The following is a 20,990-nucleotide window of genomic DNA, read 5'->3' as shown; positions in this document are numbered from 1 at the left end:
AAAGTGGCTTATGGGGGGAGATAACAGCGATTTTCAGTCATCAATGAGCCTCCGGAAAGTCCAAAAATGGTGTCACTTTCATCAGTTGCTTTGAGCTTTTGACAGAGACCACAAACTATTAACCATTCTGAGATCATAATTGAGATATTGTCACTTTGTGTTGTGTCCTTTAAATATGTTGGCAGCTACAACATGCACATAAAGCTGAACTTAAATGTATTCACTTTCCTGTGCTGATTTGGAGATTGATGAGAATGAGTTGGATAAGGAATAAGTTGATGGTCAGTGGGCCTATATATGGTCCAATCTTTATGAGTCCTAAGCACACTTTCTGAATCATCTCTTTACGCCGCAAAACAATAAGCAAGAGAACACACTCAGCAACTGCAAATTCTTGTTTAGTAGTGGAATCACAAGGATGCTTCTTGGATTCCGATTTACAACTACCATACTCTATTATTAGTAGATAACCCCACTATATTGCCTTTAGTTATCTCAGTATTCATTTCACTTACCTCGTTACTTTAAAACATAGTAACGATAAGATGATAATAACATATCACATCCTATCTCAATTAATCCACAAGGTTCCCCATTTTATAAAACAATCGGACTATAGTGTACAGTCCAGATTAACTGTCATTTCTCATTTTATTCATACATGTGAGTGGCCTATGATAACGATATCCTCTAAACATTCTAAAGCTTGCATTTAATACTATATATTTTCTCTATTTTGAAGATGCTGCATATTTTTTCAATTAACAAATTATTATTATTATTATTATTATTATTATTATTATTATTATTATTATTATCCATTCCTTAATCTTAAGGTGCAATTTACTGAACTCGTACAACAGAAATGGTGATACCACATTTCCACCTCTGGCCTTAACTCTTAACTCTGAAGTTAAGGACCCAAGTTATGTCAATAACTCTACATACTACACGGATCAGCCGGTAATAAACCTCCAGAACGGTAATGTTGTTGCAAGTTCATAAATAGAAAAAGACTAAATAAGAGGTTGTAGAGTTTTACAAGGCCAAAAGGTTATCCTGATAAATTAAAAAACAATGGATAGTTAAGCATACACTACATGTATAGAATAGAAACATAGCGTAGTCACATTTTGAAATCAAAATAATGAGTATTACGTGAGTAACTCATCATACAATGCTACTTTAAGCTCGTCAAAACATGATCGTATATGAAGTCCCTGTCCCTGTCTCTGTATGGAAAACTTGGGTCGGGGTAACAAGAGAATAATCTACTGTTGCTTGTCATTCCTAGCCTCTAGTTGTTCCCCCTTGTTTTTTGACTGAACAGGGGCGATCTTAGTTGGGTTTGAACGCTCTGACTGCGAGAATTGAATCAAAATTTGCATAAGTGCAGTAACCACTGCCAAACCAAAAGCTGAGAATGCAACACCCTTCCATGAAGATAGTAGCGAAGACCGTTGTAAGAACTTTAGAAACCCCGCAACAATTAGACAGGCCCAAGATATCACTACCTGCTCCCAAATTGTAATTCATGGTTCTTTAGGAAAACATCTCTATTGGATTGACCAAAAATAACGGAAAACATCCACTGGCAAACGGGATACAAAAGAAAAGAATATCTTATAAATAAGAATATTAGACGTCTTGAGAAAGTATCTTACCAGAAGAGACTTTATTGGTCGACCAGCATCCTGCAGCTCTTTGTCACTAAACGTATCCTCGGCCATATGTTTGTCTAATAGAGCATCCTAGTTTTCCAATGGGTAAAAAGGAAAATAAAAATCAGTGATTTTTTAACAGGGCCCAATAATATATAGAGAAAATCAACAGTGCAAGTAGTACATTGTGTACAATTTTTCAAAATTAACCATTAATCATAGTTCTACAAAGTACAAAACAATTATAGCACGCTACCAATATGTGGACCCAGAGTGGAAAAAAAAAATAATAGAAAAAAGTAAAAAGGTTCTTCCAACAAGCACCTTGGCCACAAATATATCTCGACACCATTGAGCAACGGCCTCATCTGTTTCTGGCATTTCCTTCATTAAATGCCGCTTGATGTGAACATGCACCTGCGGAATGAATATTACAGATCCTGTTCATGAAATCAACCAAATTAAAGCAAAAGGTAAACGTAATAGAAGCGTCCAATCTCTTCAACATCAACAAAATAGCAACCTCAAATATTCCAAAAGCCAACCTTCAAAATCCCTAAAAATACCGTGGCTTAACATAGAGATAAATAAACAACAATCCTGTTCCAAATTCTTCTGATAGAATTGCAGCAGAACAGAATAGAAAAACAAATATTATAGCATAAACCACTCTAATTGGGTAGCAGTTTGATAGAAAACCAGTAATTTAGAATGATACAATTCTCCTTGTATCATTAACTTTCAGGAATTCAAAAGACCTCGTTCTCTTCCTTCCAATTTCCGTCTCAAATCTTAAGTCACTTTAATAAACTCCCAATCTTCCTTTTTTACCAAATACTAGCTACTGTCGAATTGGGACCCAATCCCCTTCTAACCTCCCCCTCTAATTCTAACTTAATTTAGACCCTTTTAAAACAGAGGTCTACTAACATCCTCCTACTTTCCCTGAACCCCACACTCGTTATCTTGATGTGCTTTTCATGCCTCCATTTTCCCAAGTAGTTACAGAAATATCAAGGTATTAAGACCACTATCCAACTGTCAAAATCAACCAAATAAACTTGTACTAAATATTAACTATTAAGCACATTAAAGGCACGCAGTCAGCAAGGAAATCATTCATTTTATCTTATCTGAAATTCCAATTTTTGATCCCACAAGTTAATATCAGCAATTACATCCACATCAGATATCAGTGCAGCACAGTAAACTTACCGCGAGCATAGGGACTACTGAGTTTAGAGAAAGGGAAAGTCAATAAAATCATAAATGTGCTATTTATTGACGGGGGAATAACAATTGTGTCTGATATGTGGACATTGTAGGACAGGCTTTTTTGTGGCACTGGGAAAGTCATGGGACAACGTTGATTTTTTGGCAGTTGAGGAAGGCCCAACCCAATATCAAATTTTCTATATGCCTTAATACCATCTTGAATTTGGGTTAGCACTAACTTAACACTAAAAATAACTCATGAGGTGAGGTCATGAGGATTGCTCAACCTCTCATAAACTCTACTTTTTGCCATATGTCAATGTGGGATGACAGCAGACTAGGATCGGGATAAGTTTGTTTAATCATTACGTTCTTTTGTTATTTGAGGAGTTGCTATAAGCTTGGGGAAAGTTTTTCACTTATTTTCCTCTCTCCTATCCGTCTATATATTTTATAATATGTTTCAGCTGAATTAATGAGGAAAAAATATCATTATTCTCCCTGCTTTCTATTATGATACTCAATGACAATAACATAATATAGGCAGAGAAAGACTTAAGATGGAGATATTTATAAATCTTCATTTTGATTGCCTTACCACTGAAGGTTTCCCTTTGAAGAGCCTTAGCATTGTAGGAGCGGGGGAATTCTTTGGGACAGCTACTGTTACATCATAAATAGCAGGAACAAATGAGCGCATATGACTTACTGCAGAAACAAAACCCTGAAAGAAACACAACAACCGTAAATATTAAACAATAAATGTTACGGTGCAAAAATAGAATTACTTTCCTAATTCTTGTTGAGTTCATAAATGGGAGAGCTAACAAATGTGATAATGTGGGCCTTTTAAAATCAGAATTTAATATCGGCACATCTTCGGGTGACAATATATTATCCTTGTATATAGAGAGATTCCTATTCTGTATGGACCTAAATTGTAAAATGTCTCAAGCCCCAGTTGTAACGGTTTTTGTTGTGGTAGTTATGGTATGATTTTATGTTGTACATTATTATCTAATCACAGTAAATAGGGTAATTGTAAACCCTTGTATTTATGAGCGTATGACTTAAATAATATCCACCGCTCGGTAATTGGCATACAGATTCCATAATGCCTATTGGCTTCATTCTTTTTCCCTCTTAACATTTTCTTTTGATAGATTATAACATAGCTGAATTGCATGGCTCTTGTTAGTGTGAAGGAAACACACCCTAGACGAAATTCCTTGGTCACTTTTCTTGTTTTCTTTGATTTCTATACCATTCTAACCTGTTTTCCACAAAAGAAAATCCAAACAGTTTCTTTCCTGGGTTTTCCCTGATGCACCTCTAAATCGAAGTCCATATTCCCAAAGGTACTGTTCAAAGCACCTACCTAAGGGGCCACCCAAAAATATCTAACCTTGACCCAATGGAATCATAACCCTATCATGTACAGAATCATAGAGGGCCCTTCGTCCAATTTTGTTAAGGCATAATCTACATGAGATGAAAAAGACACAGCAAGCAACTAATAATTAAATTTAAAAAACTAAATAGAACTCATATTTACTATTCTTACTGGTGAAAAATCTATAGAATTTAAATATCCTATCTTTTGCTACATCTTTAGGTCAATTTCCGTATAGTCTTCAAAACAAATTAACAATGCCCACATGAACCTAGCAAGTGATTTCTCCAATTCGAATGAACCTTTTTACGACCCATACCAGCTAGAGTGATATCCACATGATAACGAGCAGTGGAAGTGTAATATAACTTCATCAGCAATACTGCTAAGATTTGTAAGTCTGTAATTGCCGCTAACACAGTGTAGCTTCCAATCCATGAAAGGAAAGGCAACAGAAGGAAGAAGGCAAAAAATATAAAAATTCACCTTAGTTCTTGGAATTAAAACATTTCTAGGAACAGGCAATCCAGTGGAAGTTGCGTATTCCTGAGCAGCTAATAGTTTGGCCTGTGTAAAGCGTGTTCCTTCTACAAAGAGAGCCAACCAAAAGGGAAGAGGATAATCACTCAGTCGTTGGATGCCTAACTGCAGATATGATAACAAAATATTCAAATGAGATTCCCAAAAGAAATCAAACAGCTAAAGCAGAGAGAGAAAATCTATAGCCATTGAATGTATAGATGCATAAGTAAGAAATAAGAACACATCAGTTTGACAACACAAGCATGTATCCCTTATCTTGTAAGCATAAAAATATAAACTAATTAAATTTTAGCATATCATACCTTTAATGTGCTTTCATCTTTGGCCCAACTTCTCTCCAGAAAAAGATACTCAGAAAACCACATTGACCAGCCAATGACCTGCATAAATACAACTTAAAGGTACTAATGAACTAAGCCCACTGGAGATAATTATGGACATCAAGTTGATACAAAGTAATGCAAACCAAAAGGTAATTCACACAATATAACAGCAAAGTGATGAATAATATGTATTATTGATGATACAGAAGTAAAATGCAGTAGGGAAACTTTCACTTCCACAGAGTTCAGCTCCTCATGCAGAGAAAGGTATTTTTCCAATATAACCTATTTCCCTCAAATAACCGAGTTCTCTCACATCATCCTTCCCTTGTTTTCCTCATCATTCCAAACAAATTTCCTATTCCTGCTCACATACACTTTCCACATTTTCCGCCTATTCAGCTGGGCCTCCCCATTTTTGAGGGCCTATCACAAAACCCAACAAGTTTAAAATATCATTGGAACCTAGGGACTAGAAAGACAATATCTTCTCTTCAGTCATGACAAGAACAGGGCGGCAAGGTGCTCTTCATCAAAGAATTGCAGACATGCCAAACAAAATGAGGATACAAAGCATATTCCATACCGATATTCTAAGGTGCTTCACCAATATGTATCAATGAAGTATCCAAACCTACAAAGCACCAATACTTTTATTTGTTTCACGTATCAACCATACTTCCGGATACTTCACCAATACATGTTAGTAAAATGTCCAAGTTTTTGATGCATTTATATCCAATACAGCTATAAGAAAAGTACATATAAACATTGTTTCTTCATAGAACAAAGAGGGAAATGGTTCTCTGCGAATTATTGTTAAAAAGTAATGACATTGACAATGTTATACCTATACTCATAACAAAAAGTGGTTTATGATGACAATGATATAAAAATTTTAATTTCGGAAAAAATGTCTAAAATTGTGATTTCAATCTGAATGTGCACAATTGTAGATATAGATTCATTACATTTTATGAATTTGACACATTTTTAAATATGTATCTTGCAAGTATCCTATTATTTTAGAATAACCTTATTGTCATATTGGATATGCATGGTATCTAATACGTGAATAGTATTCAAGCAAGCTAAACCCTAAACTTGGAAGAAGGGTTGTCTTGTCAGCAACCCCCTTTTTGTGGTGATGTTGGCAGGTCAACACCGTCGAAGGATGGCATGTAACTCACATTCACCATAGGTTGGGACAGCACATGTGGCATTGGATGGCCATGATTCATTGGAGATGAGCCGGTAATTAGGAGGTACTCCTCCTGGTGTATTCACCAACCCAATGAGCAGCAAGAACAAAAAGTGGCCCCAATGACTGAGCAGAGGCAGCAAAAACAGAGTCCTCAAGATCAAGAGCTCTAGTACCAACTAGAAAGAAAAGAACTGAACATATTTCGTGTGTTCGAAACACAAGCTCTAATCCCATTTTATAGGCTAATGCTATAATAGGAAATAGGAAAACTTACCATGAAAAGGGAAATAGAGGAAGTAGGAAAAAAATCAATATATTCTAATAACAACATATATACAAGATTTTATTCTATTTACAAGAATAATATAAGCCAAAATTATTCCCAAGAGGGAGACTAAAAAATATGAGATTTTGTGCTTCCAAGAAGGTAATTGTTACCTAGTTTTTAACAAGGTTTAATGTATACTAGAAAGGTTACAATTGGTTTTACGAAAACACGAGAGAAAGTGGCCATGTAAAAGAGAATTGGATGTTACTGTTTCCAAAAATTAAGATCCTCTAAATGCAGAGTTCACATTAGGTGATTTCTTCATAATGACTAAATAAATTTTTTTGAAAGTAAAAGTGACAAGTATATACCGGCAGAAACTTTGAAGATTTCTTCATCACAGCTAGAGTGCTGCCAAGGCAACCTGAACGCTGTTGAATGATATTGAATAACCAATCAGCAGTTGAAGCAAAAAACAAATAAATATGTCACGAAAATTTTAAGATAGCAAATCAAAGATTATCATATTTTATTACATAATAACACATGCACTAGTAACCCTAAAATGCGTCCCTTTGTCTTAGTATCGCACAATATCATACAATCCAAGATTATTAATTAAATAAATTACTTGTATTAATACACTAGTGTGAATTAGTTTTAATTTGCTTTCATTGAAGATGTGAAAGATATCAAACCATAGACGGCTTTCACCTGAGCTGAAACCCATCCAACAAGCCAATCAATGTCACTTCTGTGATTGCTTATCACAAGCGCATGCTCTTTACCTGATTGTACAAAACAGAATCAAATTATCCCATGTAAGCAAATGTTAACCCGAGAAGATCCCCCTTTTTCCTTTCTAGAAGATAAGAATACATGCACCACACTTTAAGAAAAAATGAGAGTAAGAGTGTCAAGCTAAATGCATAGGCTGACAAAAGACTTACCCATTAAACGAAAGGTTTCATGATCTGTGAATATTTGGACCTAGAGCCAGAAAGTTTCAAATGTGAGAATAAATTACATGAAATGCAACCGAGTAAACTATTAAATTACAGTTCATGAATTATTATTTTCAAATAACCAATTTTATTTATTTGATAACATCAGACTTTCGGAAATATTAAAACAGCACAACTGATGGAGAGAGAGATTCATGTGGTACAGTAGCAATCAACCAACCACCTAACTCATTAGCATTCTTTTGAAAGGAACTGATTTCAAAAGTAGCTCTTACAAGAATAATCAAAAGGGGTTAATCTTTCCAACTGATCTGGTGATACAAAAATATAGAAAGGCAATATCCCCTTCCACAAAAAATTATTTAAAATCAAGAAATCTATAAGCAAGCAAAGGCTTTATTTCACAAGAAAAAGTTCTGGCTATGAATAACAAACACAGAGACTTTTATTTTGAATAAAAAGTTTAATTAAAAATAGAGAAGAATGAAAATTACAAGTTAAATTAAATCATATCTTCTAATTAGCAATATTCTCCCACTCTCTGAATCTTAAACTCCTTCATAGTCTTTTCCATCCAGCTGGACTGGTAGAAAAGGGGGAAAGTTTAATCAAGTAAAAAAGGGAGGGAGATAACAAATCCTTCTAATATTCACCAATCATATGGATTATAGAGCTATGCAGTATCATGTAACCGTTGGATCTTCCCTCAGCTTTTATATCCAAAAAATCTAAATATCTAAATACACTTGCAGTGCATACAACCACTAATGATTAAATAAAATAAACATCTCATTCGAAGCCCAAGAAAAACCTGAGAAAAAAAAAAGGCAACTATCTCCAAAATTTCTAGCTCTGCCTATTGCAGGTCAAAGAATTAATGGAAAGTGGTTGTTCCCTTTGCTCTATTAATTTGCTAGTATAAAATAAACAACTGCTAGACTAGCTTGATTGAGTTGGTAGTCTATTCAAGTCAGACATTTTTTTTGTTTAAGCTAAAAAATGTAACTATGAGATAAGCTTTACTTAGAACCTTTTTCTTCAGAAGATAGTATTTTTAGGTTTATGAAAACACACTAAAACAGCTATTTTTGAGGTCTTCATTATTTTGTTCGTGAATATAAAACTTTGATTGAAATGTAGAAGAAAAGCATCAACAAAATAGCCCTAATTTTGAAATTTGGTTAGCTTTTAGTACTTCCGTTTCTTCTAAAATACCACATAGAGCAAGCAAAACAAATTACAGTGGTGGATGACTAACTAAATTTGAAGACAAAAATAGTCCCAAAAGTGGTTGAAGTGAAAGGGAGGGACAGATAGGTGTGGGTTTTAGTACCCACCAATAAAAACTAATATATTAGCAACTAATGTTTGGCCATTAAAAAATAGTGTCCAAAAATACCTGTTTGCGTAAATCTTCTACCAGAAGTTAAAAATTAACCAGAAAAATTAAAATCATTTTTTAAAGTTACGATGTTTTAACTTATGGGGAAGCTTAATTTATTTTATCTTCTTTTCTTTTCCTCTAAGTGTTTATTGATAAATTTATCCAAACAGGACCAAAGAAAAATATAGAAAACATAGATCTAGATTAACACCTTAACTCCTGCCCACCAGTCAATAAGCCATACAAGCTCCAGCCACAACAATTCCGCTACAACCCGGTTGATCCGTCGGTACAAATTCTTTGACACCGGCCTTAATACAACATAGCATATCGCCTGAGACAAATTAATCAAGAGATCAAACAGATTCATCGAAGCAACTCAACATATTTCTTAGTACTTCTCTTTTTCTTTTTCATTTCCTTTACAATTTCATTTGTGGCAAGAAACCAAAAAATATACAAAATTTATTTCGAACTGTTGATTTTCAATAATGATGAACAGAGTAACAAGAATAGGGTTACCCGATCAAACTTTACCAAAAATTATAACCTTGTTAAATGAGAATGAGAAGTGGAATGTAAGGACTCAAGAAGAGGAGAATTCAACCCATAAGACTAGTTCATTAGATGGAACAGCCTCCAAACTCCTAACTATGAAGTAGCTAATTTTCTCAGTGTGGGACTCCAAACATAGAACCCACTACAGTTTATGACTTCAACCTATAAGGAACTTTTCCAAAAGAGTGCGAAATACTTCTTCCACTCCATCAGTAGAAAAGTCGTGTATGAGATAAGAAAGAGTCCGGAGATATTGGTGAAACCTCCCATTTGCATGATAATGTGCAGAAATGAACAACTTTCGACACATTCGAGAAAGAAAGAGGAGAGATGAGAAGAGAAGAGATATATGACGTGAAAAGGGGAAAAGAGAAACCTGAATGAGATTAACAAGGAGGCCGGAAGCGAAGAAGAGGAGACCCAATGGCACGACGACAGCTGCTGCAGCAATAGCCATGCACAGCAGAACTCAAGAGAGAGTGATGAAAATGATTTGTGAATGTGTTGGATTTGGCGATTCAGATTTGATTTGGGAAGTGAGAAGAGAGAAAGGGTGGTGAATGGAATGGAACGTGGTGGTTCCCTTTTTCCCTCTTTGGATGTGCGAGAGAAGAGTAAGGTAAGTTTCCGTTCCCACTTGCCACCACCGATTTAATTAACTCCTTCACCTCTGTACTGCATCTTCCTCGTCACCGTTGCTTTTCCTTTCTTATTCTTTTTCCTCATAAAAACCTTCCTTCTCTTTTTACAATAAAAAAAATATTTTTTTTTACACTTTCAAATTATATAATTATAATTATAATATCTAATTAAAAAGTTAGATTGGACGTGCATGATTATTAAAAAAAAGTTAAATAAGTTTTGAGTTTATAAGCTTTAATTCGTTTACATTTATTCTTATCTTAAATCTTAATACAATTTAAATAGATTTAATAGGTTAAGATAAATTTAAAGTCTATTTCTGAAAAGATATCTAAGTCATAAATTGAAATCAATTTTAATAAAATGTATTGTTTATTAAGCTTATATTGAAAATTTTACACTAACATTAAAACAAATTTATAATATATAAAGAAAACATCACTTTACAGATTTTGTGAAATTTAATTAAAGTTAAAAAGAATTTCTTAACATCATTTAATATATATATATAAGTTTAACAATGTTTAGTTATATTCATTCAAAGATTATAATAAAAATTTATAAATTTTGAAGGAGGACAAATTTTAATTTGACTCCAAATTTATGAATTACGAGTGATAAAAAATAATTATCAGTATATAAAGAAATAAAAGATAAAAATAATATGATGCAATGTGAATTTTGTAATTATATGTAACTACCCATTGTCACTTATAGGTTGTAGTAATGTTATTGGATGACCGAATTCAAAGTATTTAATTTGGTTGGCCAACTAATTTGTTTCTAAAATAATTTTGGTGAGTGAGTGAAGCATTTGAAGTAAATGCCAACTTCCAACCACCCTTCTATTTATGCAAAGATGAAGGATGGAACTTCCATAGACTTTGTATCATCTTTCTTTCACATGAAGTTACCTCTACAAACAATAAAACTGATGTTATTTGCTAGTCCAAACTTCTTACTTCTATCACAAATTTTTTTAAGATTCTTAGTCATTTTTCTTTAACAAATATTTATAATTGTAATAATTTTTTTTTTACCTGTTATTAAAACAGGTACTTTTAAAACAGAAAATAATTTCCTATTTTTCTAATTCTGAATTTTATTTAAATATCCAGTATCTTAAAAAAAGTATTGTCGACAAATTTCGAAGATTTTATATATATTTTAAAGTTTTCACCATGAATATCATACCCACATTGCAATGCCCTAAGGACCAAAAAGAAAATAATAAATAATAAATAATTTTAAATAAATGATATCCTTCCATCAGAGTAAGAGGGATGTGGTTAATTGGAAAATAAATTAACCTATGTAAAACAATTATTTTAGTAAAATAACGCTTGAAAAATGTCACTATAGTATTTTTTTTTATTATATCTAACTCTGACATTATTAAGTTCAAAAGTATAGGAAAATTTTGTTAAAAATGTTCAGTATTATGTTGAAGAAAATTAAATAGATTAACAAGATTTATGTAGCCAAGTCTTCTTCAACTTGTTACATTATAAATGTTTCAACTAGACATTGTATATACTTCATTTTTATCTCGTCGCCCCTATCGAAAGCCATGTTGTCCCTTCTTTCATGATGGCATGACCTTTTACCATTGTATTAAAGTAGTTGCAATCCTACACGACTTCTTTGTTAATTTTGATTATGCTAAATATGTTGCATGGTCATGGCAATTCCAAAGTTCTACCATAGTGAAAAGACTGTTTCATAAAGATTGACACTAAAATTGTGGTATAATGACATTTCACATTAGGTCAAAGAAAATAAAGTTAAACAAATTGGTTCTAAATAAAAATAGAAAGTAAAATTATAAATATTAAATTACTTTTGAAATTTCATTACTCATCTCTATAATTACACCAATAACATCCATTATTTTTTGAATTATCTAGACATCTTATACATTTTCCCTTACCTGTTATTTCATCATAATTATTTATGCTACCATTTGTTTTCTTTGATTAGGTTAATAATTCTCATTTTTTAAACATTTGTTTCTAATGTTCATTAATTTGTGTATTATGTTATTTGAAAAAGAGACACTTATTTGAGACCAAGTATAAAAAGTGAAAAGCATTATGTTATGGGAGAATTATCTATTAATTAAATAAAAAATAAAAAAAGTTAGAATTTTCTTTTAGTAAATTGATTATATGTTACTAAAGATAGATACAGTCTTTGAGACAAGTCTAGCAAATGCAAAATATTAGATATATTATTTTTATATTATCTTTATTTTTTATCTTTAGTTAGTTTATTATTATTTATATTTTGGGCTTAACACATATTTTTTTCTATTATAAATAGAAAATTTTATGTGTATATTCAACACAAGGAAGATTAATTACATATATAGTTTTTACTATATTCAATATCTAGAGCCTAAGGTTCTTTTGAGGAAAAAAAAATTGTCGCCTCTGCTACTACACCCACTGTTGTCAGCAATGGCACCATCTACTGTTGTTAACAATGTCATCGTCTAACGTCGTCATCTACTACAGCCATTACTAGAGTTCTAGTTTCGACCAACGATCACATGATTTTGATCATCTTGGCCAAACGACCACCATGCCATCAATGACTCCTTTATCAGAGCTCATACGCATTCTTAACTCCTTTTGAAGTGGTGGGTTTGCTCCATTTTTCGTCATGCATGGTGGCATGTCTAGTAGCAATTCAGAGTGTCGAGGTTCTCATTTTCCTCTTTCAGGTTCATCGTGCATTGTCGCATGTTCCGTCTCTTCTCAAGCAGTTATTCAAAACATTGAGATTGCTCTTTTCCCTTTTCAGGTGCCTTGATTGGAGAATCTTGGATTTTTATGATTCCTCTCTCTTGTTCATCCATGGCTTCTTCCATTGTCATCTCTTGTGGCTTCCATTTTGTCGCCATTGCGTTTGACCCGTCCGTCCATATATGTTTTTTCTCCCATAGAAAAGATGGTTTTTGTAAGTTTATTTTTAGTTGTGTTGGCTCTCCAACAATGACCTATTTATCCACTAGATTTCAACAATGCATTCCTCAACAGTAATTTGCAAGAAGAGATTTACATAGAGCAACCTCCCAGATTTGTTGCTCAATGGGAGTCTTTTGGGTTGGTATTTTGTCTTTTATGTTATCTTGGAAATCATTAGCAATTTGGTGACACTCGAATGCAGAAGTAGATATTTTCACTAAGTCTTTAAGAATTATATTAGTAACAAGTTTGGTACATACGATTTGTATGCACCAACTTGAAGGGGAGTTTTAGATATATTATTTATATATATCTTTATTTTTAATCTTTAGTTTGTTTGTTATTATTTTTTATTTGTATTTTGGGCTTAGTCCATATTTCTTCTATTATAAATAGAAAACCCTATGTGTATATTCAACACAAGGGAGAAACCTATGAGAAAATATTTTATGAAGAAAAAGTAAAGTTACAAAAATTATTTATCTTAATGTCTTGTGTCTTGCATCAATTAATCAATTGCACTCAGGGACCCAACAAGTTAATCATTGTTCCAAAAACATTTTGAAATGTGTGCTTTTTGGATATCATTGTTTGAATTAGACTTGAGATGAGATCATATATTTCCATTTAAAAACATTTATCATTATGTTTGCATGATTCTATTTTAGTTGAATTTTAGTTGCATTATCATTCATACCATAGTTTAGGCTATTTTCATATACTATTGCATTATTTGAATGATTTCATCTTGTGTTATCTCTATTTTGGATCATACACTTGAATTTTGTGTCTTTCTTGTAAGGTGTTGAAATCACAGTTTGGAGAGGTTAGTGTTAAGAAAGAAGCATATCGTATTGTACTAGTATCAACACGTACAATCAAGAGCAGTATCTGGAACGTTCAAACGTATGTTGTCATCACTTTGACCTAGGGTTCTTTGCTTTGAATTATGATCATTTCTCCCTCTCGATTATGTATACGTCTTCACCTTCACAGAATCTAGATTCAATAATAACTGGATTTGAATCACAAGTTGTCTAACCACCACATGATTGAGGAAATTTATTATTATCGTTCAATTTTTTATAAGTTGAACATTCCCTGAAAATTTTTATTTTTATTGCACCACAAAAATGGAGAAAACCACAAAAATGAAGAAAAGTAAAGGTTGAAGCAAAGAAAAAAGACGAAATACAAATTAATTAAATTTGTAATACTTGTTACAATTTATCGTGACTTAAATTTTTTTAAAAAAGTTACACTACTTTTATAATTTCGAAGTAAAATTGCACCAAATTTTTTAAATTCTCAGCGAAATCGGAAAGAACTAAGTAATGTATAAAAAATATCAATTTAACTCGTTTAATTGTGACAAATAGACGCATCAATTCACAAAACCATAATCACTTATCATATTTATCTTCACTTTTATTTAATTGCTCATATTAATATTTACTCATTAATGATTAACGATTTCTTAAAAAAAAAAAACTAGGTCATGATTAAAAAGACAAATCCACTAAAAATTATCCATCACATTATTCAATAAAAATCAATCATAGACAAAGTCACTATATACTTGTATCAGCAACATGGTTATAAAAAATACTAAACATATTTTTCTAGATTATACAAATCTAAAAAGATTTTTAGATAAAAAAATAAATTTATTCCCTTTTTTAGAGATTAAACATCTAATTGATAAAAATGTTATTAAGAGAATATGTTATTCAACTCATTTCAGATTAATTTTTTCAATTTTTAATTTGTTATTTTTTTATTGCATTCAAAATATTTTAAAAAATTGGCATCACACTTTAAACATATTTTTTAATATACTTTTTATTGTTGACTGAAATTTATGGTCCACTTTTTTATTTAAGGTTTAATATGATTATTGGTTCCAATTTTGGTTGGTTATGTTTGAAATTGTCCCATTTTTTTTTTCTGTTCAATGTAGTCCTAAAGATTGTAATTTGTGTTCAATTTAGTCCTTTTTACAAACGCCGTTTAAATCCTTAACGGCCATTGCTCTAATTATGCAAACTCCAAATGAGATGACATTTAACTACTGCCACGTCACCAAAAGTAGAGTCTTCGTGACAGTCCCTTTACCACCCCAAAATTAGGGTTCTGCATTTGGGGAAAACCTTCATGCGCTTGCGCCGCAAGAAGAGGGAAAACGCTGCTCGCGATTTTGCTTCAATGGAGGATGATTTCGCGAATTGTGCGGCTCATGGTAGCATGAAGAAGACAAACCTAATTGTGTAAGAAAGCACTCATGGTGGCCGATGGAGGCAAGCAGCGGCGCGATTCTAGGTTTCTTTGATTTGGGATTTTTCTATATTTTGTTGTGGTTCTATACAGGTTGGAGAAAATGATGGCCTTGGAGTTTTGCACGGTGGCGGCAAGGATTGTAGCGCTGACGATGAAGCTCTCGATTTGGATGATTCATGGTTGATGCACGAGAATGAAGATTCGAATGGAGTTCGATATTAGGGTGGCTTGCGGCATTATTGACAGTGAAAACTTAGCGGTTTGGGTGTTGTGTAAGATCCTTGAAATTAGATACTAAAAAAAAAAAAAAAATAAAAATAAAAATTAGTGAATAGTAAATTGTGAATAGTAAAAAGTGAATAGTAAAAAAAAAAAAAACAAAAAAAAAAATATTTTTGGAAAGGATAAGTGTTACACGTAGCTTTGAGATCAGAATTCACCAATTTGCAAATAAAAAATTATTTTTGTAATAGTAAAATGAATAAAAAAATGAATAGTAAAAATGAATAGTAAAAATGAATAGTAAATTTTTTTACTATAAATAGCCAAGGGGGGGAGGCTGGAAATTTACACCAAAATTCTAGAGAAATTGTGAGAGAAGAGAGTTGGAGTAAATTATAGTTGAAGAGGGGAAATTCTGAAAGTTTCCGGAGAACGGTTTGAGAAGAGGAAACTAAGTCTGGAATAGAGGTAAGGGGAGCTAACTTTGAGTATTTCCTTTTGTATTATCTTGAGTCTTGAATATGCTATATTTTGCTTTTGTCTGATCTTAAATCTTGAATATGGAGTATTTTGTTTCTGTATGATCTTGAATTTTAAATGAGAGTATGCTTTTGTGTTGATATCCAAGTGTGATAGTTGTAAAATGTGATGTTGATTATGTTATGCCATTTGTATGTTATTAGTTGTTTATTTTGTATTTTGGAAGGATTAGAAATTGTCTAACCGGCTCTGCCAGATTCAATTTCTTGTTTCCCCAAACATTTTATTGCTTTCCTTATTTATTTTTATTGTATTTTGGAAGGATTAGAAGTTGTCTAACCGGCTCTGCCAGATTCAACTTCTTGTTTCCCCAGACATGTTAATGTTCGTGTTATTTAATTATATTGTATTTTTGGATGGATTAGAAGTTGTCTAACCGGCTCTGCCAGATTCAACTTCTTGTTTCCCCAGACATGTTAATGTTCGTGTTATTTAATTATATTGTATTTTTGGATGGATTAGAAGTTGTCTAACCGGCTCTGCCAGATTCAACTTCTTGTTTCCCCAGACATGTTAATGTTCGTGTTATTTAATTATATTGTATTTTTGGATGGATTAGAAGTTGTCTAACCGGCTCTGCCAGATTCAACTTCTAGTTTCCCCAGAAATTTTATTGTCTTATCTATTTTTTTTATTGCATCTTTGTGGAAGGATGAGAAGTTGTCTAACCGGCTCTGCCAGATTCAACTTCTTGATTCCCCTGAATTTTTATATTAATATTATTTTGATGGTAAGGGCAACTAATTATTTTTGTATGAATTTATAAATATACGAATGTTGAACTGGTGTTCTCTTGCGAAACTGTTTTATGACTTTTATTATATTGGGTGTTATAACTGAAATTGTTAAATTGTACATGTTGAGATGCGATGAATTTATTGAATGAGTTTGTTGGCTGAAATTGATCTTGTTGGAAGGTCTGGAGTAAGGGTTCTGTAATTGCTTATATATGAGTATTAAATAGATATACAGATACTGTTTGAGGTTGTTGTGAGAGGAAGTAAAAATATTAAAATTAGGCATTTTAGATTTAGAGCATAAGACAACAAGGTAGATAAATTAAATAAATAAATTGATTAATTATTGAGGGCCTCCCTTTGTTGGTAGGATAGAGGAACCTTAAAAACCTGAGTTGGCACATCCCTGATCATAGAGCAGCCCTGGCCTGGTCCAGTCAGTTGTGACTAGTCATATGTGCTGGCGTCGAAGGTGAGTTTGATGCGTTCAGACATCTGGGTCCTCTCCGGTGACCAATTGGAGTAAAGAAAAATCTCTACTAGGATGAAAATAAAATAAAACAAGTTGATTATAGATGCATAATATTATCATGTTAAAAATTTCATATATATTTTATTTATTATTACATTGAGCCCAGACTTTAATATGTAGTTCCTACGATATGTTGATATATTTTGGTTGATCCATGATCTTTGTTTGGTGAAAATATGTTGAGTTATACTCGTTATGGGCAAAATGAGTTTATAATATGAAGCATAATATATGGTAATATGTTTAATTTATTGATACCAAAACGGGTTATTATGAATTCTTGATTAAAGAATGAACATGATTGAGTTAGGTGGATAAGAGGGTATGAATTGTTGGTTTTATGAAATGTTGGAGTGGATATGAGAAATCATTACTTATGAAATGATGTTTACTACCGGGAGTAGTATGTTCGAGTTATACCATGAGAGTTTGGTATGAGCAAAGTAACACCTGAGGTTTATGAAAGCAGGCAGAAAGTGGTCTGACCATAAGGCTTTGACATAAACATATGATTCGTAAGTTATATAGAAGCAGGCAGAGAGGGGTCTGACCATAAGGCTTCGGAAAGTAAGACATAGTATATAAGTGAGGCTTAAGGAAGCAGGCAGAGAGCGGTCTGACCATAAGGCTTCATGAGTAAGCATGGTACACTTGTAAGATTTATGGAAATGGGAAAGATGACTTTGATAATGATGAATTAATGACATCGGAATAATGATATTTTATCAATTGCAGAAATACATGATTATAATATTTTTACAAGTTTAATGATTTTATGATAAGGTTGGCTTACCCTTATTTGTTTGTACTATGATCATATAACTCATGTTATATGTGATTAGATAATGTTGCAGATGCGGTTGAACAAGCTTAGAGATGAGAGAGATGCGGGGAAAAACTTTCAGGGATTTTTGTAAAAAGAATAAATTTGTATTGGGAAGATTATGTTGTGTAAAACTTATAAGTTGAAATTTCAATGGTGAAGACTATATTGTTTAAAGTTTGTAAGTTTGGTATTGTACTTTGGATTAAATGAAATAAAGTTTGATTGTTTATAAGAGATATCAAATTAATTTAGTCTCTACTATCAGTAATACCCTTTAAAATAGTAGGGTGTTACATTTTGGTATCAGAGCAATGGTTTTCGAAAATATTTTGGGACTCTGGGGAGTGAAATTATTATTCTTAGTAAAATATCAATTGAGTTGATTCTTATTTTATTGGAAACTAGACTCAAAGAGCTTCAATTTGACTACTCATACGCATATTTTGGACTTCGGGAAGGGGTCTAACCGAGCTGGGGAAAACGTGACTGTTTTGCTGTCCAGGGGCTAGCGTCCAACCTTAATTTTAGGTGTATTGTTTTTACAAGTTGCAACTTTTTGGAGTGAGTAGGTTGTGTTCTGCACTAGGAGAACATTTTGGGACCCTTTGGAGACTTTCCTACCATGTTTTAGGGCTGGAAAATGGTTTAGAATGGTCCATTGGTTGTGTATTATTGTTAAGTGCCAAGTGCATGGGTCCTTAGTTGTCTAAGGCATCTTCTTTTAATTCCAAATCAGATTTGGAGTTTTGGAGGAGAGTAGAGAGGTCCTTGGTGGGAGGTGAACGAAATCCTAAGTGTCCTAAGCGTGGAGGCTGACTTGGTCTAGCAAGGAGGAGAGGAGTTGCTCTCTTTGAAGAAGAGTTTAAGGTGTTTGAGCCTTCAAGAGGTAAGGGGAGCTAACTCAACTTAATTTCTAGAATTTTGTAGTTAGAAATATGGTTCCAATTGCTTGACTTTGATGAAGGGGAGCTAATCCTTTATTGTTATGATCATGAATATGAATATGTTAAAAAAAAAAAAAAAAAAATTTTGTAATGGTAGTTATATATTGACTTGTGTAAAATTTGGTTTTCATGATTATAATTTCTTATTTTCGAGTTACTGTGGTGATAAATTTCTATTAATTGTTTTTACCGTTGGATTTAGGTAAAATTTTAATATGTGAATCCTAAGACATATTACTAAACTTTGACAGTTCGGAATTGAAAATAGAAGTCTGTACTTGGAGAAATAAATCATGTAAATTTGAGTAAATTAGTTACCCCTGTAGTTCTGTTACTAAGTTGTCTCAGTAAAATATAGAATTCTGACCTATTTGACCGTTAGATCAACCTCAAAATTTGATATAAAATCCCTAAGACATATTAATACATTGTGACCGATTGGATTTGTAATTAAAGGTCTATGCTTAGAGAAAGAAATTTCGAAAGTTTGAAATATTTGATGAACACTATAATTCTGTTCTTACGTTATATTGGTAAAAATTTCATATATATTCCATTTACCGTTAGATTGATCCCAAACTTTAGTATGGAGTTCATAAGACATAATAGGTGATCTTGACCGTTCAGATTTGGAATTAGATGTCTGTGCTTAGAAGAATTCATTCCGTATTTGGAGTTTAACCGAGAACCACTTAAATTTCTGTCTCTGAGTTACCTCGGTAAAACCTTCATATCTACTTAGTAAACCGTTAGATTAACTTGAAACTTTAGTATGAAGCGCGTAACAGATAGGGACATACTTCGACCGTTGGGATTTTAGATCGGAGGTACCGATTTAGAGATATTAATTTCGTAACTTCTCAAGGATCTCAATATTGCTTAATTTATGTTTTTGGATCATTTATACAAAATTGATGATTTCTGCCTCATTAACCGTTGGATTGGACTGAAAATCTTACCATATAATCTAAACATGTTGTTGATTAGTTTGATTGGTTCAGATTGTCGATAAATAATATGTTGAAAAAGGTAATTTGGTTAATTTGTGCTACTTTGATAAGTAGGCAGGATGAGATGATGAAGGAAGAGATAAAGAGAATGATATAAATCGGGCTACTTTGATAAGTAGGCAGATTAACTATACTGTGCTACTTTGTAAGTAGACAGTATTGTCTTGTTGCGCTACTTTGGTAAGTAGGCAGAAGATCTTGTTTCATGCTACTTTGGTAAGTAGGCAAATTAATTATACCGTACTGCTTTGGTAAGTAGACAATAATGTCTTGCGGTGCTACTTTGATAAGTAGAGAGAATAACTTGGTTTGTACTACTTTGGTAAGTAAGTCAGATGAGGTGAAGTTGCAACACTTTGATAAGTGGAATTTTAAATTTCAGAAGTTTATGAACTGTGTGAAATTTTATTTTAGAAGACTTGTGTTGTAATAAATCACTTAATATTTTGTTGGTGTTGAAAATTGTTAAAGAAAAGTTGTATATGTATTTTTGTGGAAAAATAAATTGTAACGCCTAAATTGGGGTATTACACTATTGGGTATCAGAGCAATGGTTTTCGAAAATCCATATCTCTTTTGTAAGTAATCTTTTGTTAAATAGTCTTTGTTTAAATAAATAATTTTCGAAGACGAAAATAAATGTTGTTGGGGAGACTGTAAGATCCTTGAAATTAGATACTAAAAAAAAAAAAAAAAAAAAAAAAAAAAAAATTAGTGAATAGTAAATTGTGAATAGTAAAAAGTGAATAGTAAAAAAAAAAAAAACAAAAAAAAAAA

At 32.4% G+C, this 20,990-nt stretch overlaps 1 protein-coding gene across 1 annotated transcript; it reads right to left on the bottom strand.

The window, feature by feature from the left end:
- Positions 1-1,044: 1,044 nt before the first annotated feature.
- On the bottom strand, positions 1,045-10,225 carry LOC108329481 (1-acyl-sn-glycerol-3-phosphate acyltransferase 2). Its single transcript, XM_017563700.2, has 11 exons — positions 9,891-10,225; positions 9,168-9,290; positions 7,558-7,597; positions 7,322-7,395; positions 6,979-7,038; positions 5,115-5,192; positions 4,756-4,914; positions 3,475-3,600; positions 1,986-2,078; positions 1,665-1,751; positions 1,045-1,514 (listed from the first exon to the last, which is right to left on the bottom strand). Exons 1-11 carry the CDS (start codon positions 9,969-9,971, stop codon positions 1,272-1,274), a joined length of 1,164 nt encoding a protein of 387 aa, XP_017419189.1. The 5' UTR covers positions 9,972-10,225; the 3' UTR covers positions 1,045-1,271.
- Positions 10,226-20,990: the final 10,765 nt, after the last annotated feature.

The sequence above is a fragment of the Vigna angularis genome, chromosome 2, assembly GCF_016808095.1.
Source record: "Vigna angularis cultivar LongXiaoDou No.4 chromosome 2, ASM1680809v1, whole genome shotgun sequence".
NCBI classification, from domain to species: Eukaryota; Viridiplantae; Streptophyta; class Magnoliopsida; order Fabales; family Fabaceae; genus Vigna; species Vigna angularis.
This window is presented reverse-complemented; position numbering and strand designations above follow the sequence as displayed.